This window comes from Camellia sinensis, chromosome 3 (assembly GCF_055761805.1).
Source record: "Camellia sinensis isolate YWXY chromosome 3, ASM5576180v1, whole genome shotgun sequence".
NCBI lineage: Eukaryota > Viridiplantae > Streptophyta > Magnoliopsida > Ericales > Theaceae > Camellia > Camellia sinensis.
Window position 1 is genome coordinate 151,855,296 of NC_138963.1, and position 8,738 is coordinate 151,864,033.

Consider the following 8,738-nt stretch of genomic DNA (forward strand, 5'->3'; position numbering starts at 1 on the left):
TCCACCCACAGTTTGTTGATCTGATTTACTCAACGATATGCATTAACCATCCAATAGAAGAACTTTATATTCTAATCCCCATCCTTTAACCAAAAGCACCGAGACTTCTTCCTGAAACTCACCTCCGCCATATGAGAAATACGAACAAAATCTTCTCTAGCGGCCTCCCTGTAAGTAGTATCATTAGGCAACAAGCCCCTATTAGCCTCTAGCTCATCCAAGGACTGGAGCAAGGACACCACCTCCGCCTTTTGGCCCTCTAACTGACTAAACACCTCCTTATTCCAACCTTTCAGATCCCGTTTAAGAAATTTCAATTTTTGAGCTAAGACACTGCTAGGTAGACCTGTAACCATATAGCTAGTCCACCACCCGCAAACCCTCTCCAAAAACCAATCTGAGTGCAGCCACATGTTCTCAAAACGAAAAGGAGTTGGGCCCCTCCGAACCCCCTCATTGTCAAGTAAAATGGGCCAATGATCTAACACTGGGCGAGGTAACCGAAGCTGAATAGCAGCCGAAAAATGCTCCTTCAAACCCGTAGAAATCAAGAAGCGATCAATCTGAGACAGGCTCTGTCCATTCGACCAAGTAAAGCTCCCTCCTTGGAGAGGCAAATCAACCAGCTGCATTTCGTCAATAAAGGAATAAAAAGCCCGCATCCACCTTGAGGCACTAGTACTCCCCCTCCTCTCTGCCGGCCATCGCACCATATTAAAATCGCCCCCCACACACCAAGGCTCCGACCAACGACTAGCCACATTTTCCAATTCTAAGAGAACTCACCCCAATTAACATCTTGCACCGGACCATACACCCTAGTAAACACCCACCGAAACTTGTCCTCCACACACTGAAACAGACAAGACAGAGAAACCGCCCACCTCCTCTTCCTTCTTCACCACTACCTGAGAGTCCCAACATAGAAGGATCCCACCGATTGTACCCTCGGCCGGCAAGTGTAGCCACTCCACAAATCTCCCTCTCCAATATTACTCATCACCTCCTCCCCTAATGCTTCCATCTTTGTCTCTTGTAGACAAACTACATCAGCCCTCGCACTACGCAACACTGCTTTTACTGCCAACCGTTTATCTCTATTATTTAGGCTCCGCACATTCCAAGATAAAATTTTGGTCCTCATTTCAACATAAGCAGTTCGCCACAATTCCTACGAGAAACACGTCCTGTCGTGGACCCGCCATGTTCATAATTAATGGAACATGCCAGATTCTTAAGCTCCCGTATCCCTTTACGACCACTTGCCACGGGAGTGATCACCTCTGCACTAGGAACCCCTTTTCGCCACGACTCCTCATCGTTGAGAAAAGACGCATGGTCCTCATGCCCTTCGAAAGACAATCCCAATAAGTGACTAACATCACTAATCTGTTCCAACACCCAATTCGAAACCTCCTCAACCGAAGGTACTCCATTCCTGCCCAAATCTTCAACATTGTGGGACAGCTATGGATGCCGATCTGTGAAGATCCCCCTATCACCCTTTTCCACACCTAAAGGTTGCACCGCCATTGACAAGTTGTCCTGACCTTCCACAGACAGGCCATCAGATTGCTCCCATCCAGGTCGAGCCTCTCCATCATCGCAAACTGGAAAGTCAAGCCGGAATTGACACCTATTAGACTCCAAAGGGCACCCTGAGTCATCCACTGTGTCACTAGGCTCACTGTGCACCACCATCTCTAACCCCGACACCACACCTAGCGACTCTAGTTGCTCCACCACCTCGATAGCAGTAATGACATCACTTGATATCGCCGACACGGTAGACCTAGCCCTCACCAACCACCCATTAGTCCCGATCATCGAGGTTTCCCTAGCCTGTCGCAGTTGTGAACCAGATGCCAAAGTCGTTTCGTCCTCCGGTGCCGTTGACCCTGTCAAACTAGCAGTCGGACCATTGGTTGGTAAAGAGAAACCCATAATATGATTCAGGACCTGAAAGACCCGACGTACTGATGGGTCTGCTGCCTGACTCGTTAATGGGGACCTAGACCCACAAGGCCCATGATTCAGCCCATGCCTAGACACATCCAGCGAGGCCACATCTTTGGGCCTTAACAAAGGTAGGCCCAAATGACCTCCCTCCCCAGCCTTAATCGTAGTAGCCTGTATTTGGGCCTTTTTTATTAATACAGGTTCCACTAAGCCCAAACTCGTGGATTGTTTGCCCTAGTCTAGCCCTTTAAAAGTTGACCTTCCCCTACAACTGCGTGGATTTGCCCAAATTGATCCCCCAAATCTCGCCCCAACTGGCTGATCCCCAAATCTCAGCCAATTCTGGCGATTCTGCTGCACCACGGCCCCACTTGCCTTTCTCATCCCACCACCACCCCAACGTGTTGTCGTCGGTAACACAAATGCCACCGTCGGCCCTACCTCCGACTAGACAGGCAAAAAGTAACGCCATGAACCCCACCGGATCGAAATCCGTGATGGAATCTTGTCCGACAGCCCTCGAACCTATAATCGAACACAACCCAGAAGATCCAACGTCTCATCCACTTTCAGAAAGCCGCCACACCTATTCCCAATGGCTTAGTACCCAGACAACCCACGGAGATGAAGAGGTAGGCCTAACACTTGGATCCATTGACTCTGTAACTTCACTGGCATCAGTTGACGGCAACAGAAAGCTGTTGGTGACCACCAATGCAGAAGAAAATCGCATCCAGCAATGGTCCACTTCCGACGCAATACCAACTCTGCTTCCCGCCTCGACAAGAAGACAAACAAGAAATATTGCCCTCCGACACCTGACACCTCCACCTTTCCCGATGTGTTCCACCAACGGTGCACCCATTCAGTCACAGAGGAAACCCCCAGCCCCTTCTCTCCTTCCTCCCCCACCCTACCCACCAGAGCCCTGTCCAACATGCGAAGCCAGCCCCTTTCTCCTCCTCCTGGTACCACCACATCAGTGCTGTCACCCTCCTGAGATACTGCCAACTGCGTTTGAGACACTTCCTCTGTGGCCGTCCCAATCTTCAACTGCTGCCTACGTTTGGCCCAGCCATCCCCAAAACCAAACCCCTCAATAACCAAAGCAAGCCCCTCCCACCCATCCCCATAACCAGAATCTGGGAAGAAAATCTATTCTCGCTTGGTCCCTGTTGTGGCCACAATCTGCACCGAAGAGCTGCCATTTTCCTCCCCTCGGACCCAAACTGCCACAGTACGACAGCCAGCAATAAGTCTACCAAGAAACGCCAACCAGCCTATCTCGCATGACGCCCGCCGGAGCTTCTCAACAAGCCAACCCACTTCAACACCCCCAATGATTAGTGCCCTCCAAAGCCCCTGTCCACGCTCCACAATTGACAAATGTCGCCGCCCAATCCGATCCTCCTCAATCTCCTCAACTTCAAAAGAATGGCCCCCTAAGAAAAGAATTTTTCGACGAGGGCCGCTTGCCTGATCTGCCGAGAACATTACGTCGGAAATCGCCCCTTATGAACATATATCAGGTTCATTGTTCTTATTATAGTTTTAAGTCATGCTAGTTGGCTCTTGCCAACAATCGCTGTATTACAGTTTTCAGACACTGCTTTCTTCTCTTAAAGTTCATTTAATTTTCTTTGTGAGTGTGCAATTTATATTGGACTTGTGATTTGTTTATCTATTCCTGAGATGCGTGCTTCTGTGCAGCTTTAGGGAATCAATTTTGATATTGACAGAACATGATGACAAACAGGTACTATATACCTTTGAGCTGTCTCCATCATGCATGTAGTGTGCACCCATGTTAGTCACTTCTATGTACTTCATGCTGAAACAATATCTGATTATTGCTCTGTGGAAAGAAGATACCTACGATACTGATATGTCCATTCTCCTATACCCTCTTCTAAAAGATTCTGATAAGAATAGGATGTTACTTTATCTGTCTATTAAATCATCATGGTTCAAAAATATGCGGCAGTGTGGCACATACAATCTTTTCATGTATCTATTGATTATATGACTGTCCTTGATTGATCCTAATTAGCATGTGCCTTACTTGTTTGTCAGGCTAATTGATTTGGGTTGCAACTAAAAGGATCCTAATAGTCTGTCAACTTTGATGCGGTCTCTTTGTCCATTTTCATCAACTATCATGCCATGGAGCCATGTTCCACTTTTACTTGTGGTCTTCTGCTCTTTTTTTTGGATATATTCTTTTCATGGAAACAAAAAATCATAAATTAAAAAAAATAAGTATGAGATGCTGGATGGAAAATCACAAAAGATCAAATAGATTCATTTCTGAAAACATCAAAACTTCTTATCTGACTCTTACAAGACTTTTGAGTGCTGATTCCCTTCTTAGCCAAGTAATCTGCTTTTGCTTTTCCTATGCTAGGAACCAATTTGCTTGCTGCAATTTTTGTGTGATCTGAGTCCATTTTTAATTTTTTCTTCAATGACTATATTGTGACAAACCAGTAAATGAAATCTCCCCAACAAGCTACTATATTAATTTTTTCTTAAATCATATATTGTATATTGGTTGATATGCCATCTTGAAGCCTCCTTGGGGACCTTTGATAGTGTTAGACCCTCTCCATTACAAAGAACTCAATTATAGCCGGTTCAGAAAAAGCCTGACTTGTATCATCCGAATCCCAGGAGGATCTCTGAAAATTAATCCTGTTCCTAGTCGTCTCGGATATCCAATAGTGCATACATAAAAATAGACTTAATTCTTCCCATATCAGTTGAGGTCTTCCCCTCACACTGATCATATTACTCTTCCTTACCGTGGCATCTACATGTATTTGTTGTATATGGCCAAACCATTGTACATGTTCTCTATTTAACTTATCTTCAATTGGTAATACTACTACTTATGGATATATTTATTTCTAATCCGATCTTTCCTAAATTTACCACACATTAGCATCCTTATCTTAGCTATACTCGTTTTATGAACATGTTTCTTAGTTGTCCAACATTATATCCTTGTAACATGTGGACCAAAAAAATTGGTTAATAGCTTCATGGTGCTCTCTTAAGCATGATGTTCAGGTTCGAGTCTCACTGTTGCAAGTTGTAGTTTCCCTTTCCAAAGAAGAGAAAAAAGAAAAAAGACTAGGTGTCTTTCCAACTAACACACATCTGTGAATTTTTTTTTGTGAGGCCATCTATGATTTGGCATCCTATTGAGCCAATTGCTCTAGTGCACTACTAACCAACCAAATCTTTGATCTTTACATCAATAGTAACCTTTCTTAGCCTGGTAGCTAGAATGAATTGCTAAAAAATATTAGGCTGTGTTTGGTTGTGTTCTCAAATCATGATTCTACACCTTGATTCAAGTATGATGTTTGGTTGGAGTTTTGGAATCACGTTTTCAAAACTTTGCAGAGAGCTCTGTCTCAGCCGCGCTTTTCAGAATTTTTTTTTTGAAAATTTTGCCTAACTGGTCGTCCGGCCGGTTGACCAGAATAGTGATTTTTTTTTTTTTTCAATTGATATGTTAATTTTTATATAATCGAAAAAAATATTTTCTGAAATTTTTAAATTTTTTTTTGTGTGCTTTAAAATAATTTTGAGTTGTATGTTTAGTTATGAGTTATAAATTTTTGTATCAAATATCAAATGTCACATCAACAATTCCCCACTCAAATCAAAACTCTTTTCAAAACTATTTTCAAAACTCTTTACTAAATAAATTTTCTACACTCAAATCATAATTCCAAACCCCACAAACTCAAAATACAACTCATACTCTCAAATCATAATTACAAAACTCTACCAAACGCAACCTTAGTCTTCTTAACTTTATCCATTTCTTGCTTTCTTCCATCTTTCTTTCTATCTTTCTTTTTTTCTTTTTCTTTACTCTTTTTTTCCTATTATATATTGCAAAATTTTCTGTCAACCATAGCTGTCAAATCGAGAATAGTATCATGAATTGCAATCCTAATTTTTTGAATCATGAATCAAATAGAATCGAGAATAGTAAAATTTAGCACAAATTCTTGTATAACAAAGTGATTGCACCCTCTAATATTCATTATTTTTCTCTCCTATACCTTGAAGTTTGCCTGCATGCTAGTTGTGATCAGAATTTACAACGGATGTGTACACCTTATACTATTTTACCCTATGAAGCACGGACACGGACACGGACACGCATACGGACACTGACACGGACACGGGACACGTCAATTTTTAAAAAATGGGGACACGGACACGGCAGGGGACACGGCAGATTTTTTAATTTTTTTATAAATATTTTTATTTTAATACATATTAATTATTTTATTTATTTATTATATTTTTTAAATAATATGTTTTAATTAATTTTTTTATTTTATTTTATATACATGTTTATTTATTTTTATTAATATGTATAAGTATAGATAATATAATAGTTATATAATAATAACTGTGGCATCCTTTATACTATTATAATAATAATACTTTCAGTTTTTATTATAATATAATAATAATAGTTATATTATATATATATATATATATGAATCCAGCAGAGCAGATTATAATAATAGTTATATATTATATACATATATGAATCAGCAGATTAAAGAAGACGCGACGGAGAGAGAGAGAGGAAGAAGCGATCGATCGCCATCGCGATCGCGAGGGAGAGAAGGTGAGAGAGAGAGCTCGTCGAAGTCGAAGGGCGACTGGATCGTCGAAGTCGAAGGTGATGGAGGTCGCCGGCGAGTGACTGGACTGGATCGAAGTCATGGAGGTCGCCAGCAAGTCGACTGGACTGGATCGAAGTCCAGGTTTGTTTCAAGACCTTTACTTCTCCTTTACTCTTCTTTTTGGCTCTCTGTGTCCAGATTTGGACACGCGTGTCCAGATTTGGTGGACACGCGTGTCTCCGCCGTGTCTCCGCCGTGTCCCCTGCAAAAAAATAATTAAATTAAAGGGACACGCCACCCGGCGTGTCCCGTACGTGTCCCCGACGTGTCCCCGTGTCCCCGGCGTGTCCCCGTGTCAGACACTGCCACGGCATGAAATCTGCCGTGTCCATGCTTCATAGATTTTACCCTTCGTTTTGCTTTCTCTTTTTTATTTCTGAATTATCTTGATTTTTTAGTGATTGTAGATTTCCCCATGTAGTTCCCCTTTCTTTCCACAATTTTTTCTCATAGAAAGTATGAATATTGGCTGAACATGTTTTCTTGAATAAAGATTTGAGTTTTTAGATATCATTTTATTGCACAAACAGGTCCATCAAATTGCAAGAAACTTCCGAGATAGGTGGATTCCTAGGTCTGCCAGACATATCAGCTGCCTGGACAGGAGTAATGGCAAGGTGGAACTTCACTGGGGTTCAAACTGTAATAGACACTCAGCATCACAGCGTGATCAAGGTGTAAAAACTATAGAAGCAATAAATTGCATCAACCAATCAATTGTTGCAACAAATTCAGTTAATACCAGTACCCTGGAAAGCTGCTCTGCACCTTCTGGCAGTGATCTCCAAACCAGCGGGACAAAAACTCGCAAGCGAAAGAGTCGATGGGATCAGCCAGCAGAGATAAAGACATATGTAAGATCTCCCCAGAAGAAGGAACCAAAGATTGAGCCTAGTTTGTTACAACAATCACATTCAGGTCCACCACTTGAGATTGGTAAAGTTGCATGCGATGGACCTCAGCAGATGGAAAATAGGGGAGATGATGAGGAACAGAACATTGATGAGGATGTTGATGTTCCTCCTGGATTTTCACCACTTGCTGATGTGCCTCCCGGATTTTCACCTCTTCTTGATGTTCCTCCTGGATTTTCACCTCTTCTTGATGTTCCTCCTGGATTTTCACCTCATAATGCACCTTCAGTTCCATCGAATGCTTTAACTGTTACTGATATCCTCCGAGAAAATGGTACTCCTGCAAAGTGTCCTTTGGAAGCAGTTGCGGGACATCCTCACGGAAAGTTTGGTAATCGTTTGCCCGTCTCTTATGGGATTGCATTGCCTCTTGTGCAACAATTTGGGACACCTCAATCAGAAAAAACCCTAGAGAGTTGGGTTATTGCTCCGGGCATGGCTTTCCGTCCTTTCCCACCTTTACCCCCACGTCCCCAAGCCAAGAGAGAACCTTGTGCTGGTGACACAGTGACAAAGAATAAACCTACCATTTGTCACTCTAATCAAAACCATCCGAGCACTTCTGGTGCGAGCCGACCTTATGTGGAGTTTCAAGGTGGAAATATTCAACATTCTGTTCAACCAGTAAGGAGTTCCTATGGTTTGGAAAGGAGGTACCCGAGGCAGCAGGAGTGGAATAATTCGAATTTAGAACAGCCCTGGATGTGGAATAGAAATGGTGGGGGATTCATGGGAAATGATTTAAGAAATGGGATGTACAGCATAGGTGTAGCAACCGTGGCGAATGGGTTTGAAGGTCCAAAATTTTTACAAGATTTAAGGACTGGAGTGCAAAATACTTACAATACTTTTCAGCTTTATCCGCAACAGCAAAATTAGGATCGGTTTATAGGAAAAACTCTTGAGGAGCTTCTAAATTTTCTCCTGTGCTCCCCTCTGATATGCCTCCGATTCTTTGTTGGCTTTTACAAACAGTTGAATTCTAGTTTCCAACCCCCCCAACTTCCCTTCCTTTTATGTTACAAGTCCCCAGTATTTATAGCTGCAATGAGGTCATTTGGATTTGGAAACTTCCACCTCAAAGAAGGAAAAGTGTTTTTTTCATTATGTTTCATTATTTGAATAAAAAATGAAATTGACAAATAAA

At 42.4% G+C, this 8,738-nt stretch overlaps 1 protein-coding gene across 3 annotated transcripts in view; it reads left to right on the forward strand.

Annotated features, from left to right (window-relative positions):
• LOC114306004 (histone-lysine N-methyltransferase ASHH2) overlaps nucleotides 1-8,738 on the forward strand; it is a 48,587-nt gene extending 39,849 nt beyond the window's left edge. For 2 of the 3 annotated variants that reach the window (XM_082921162.1, XM_082921163.1), the window contains exons 18-19: nucleotides 3,670-3,715; nucleotides 7,208-8,738. In XM_082921162.1, the coding sequence (XP_082777288.1) occupies nucleotides 3,670-3,715; nucleotides 7,208-8,470 (1,309 nt within the window). In that variant the 3' untranslated portion in view covers nucleotides 8,471-8,738. The remainder of the gene's footprint in view (nucleotides 1-3,669; nucleotides 3,716-7,207) is intronic. The other variant, XM_082921164.1, reaches the window with a different exon arrangement.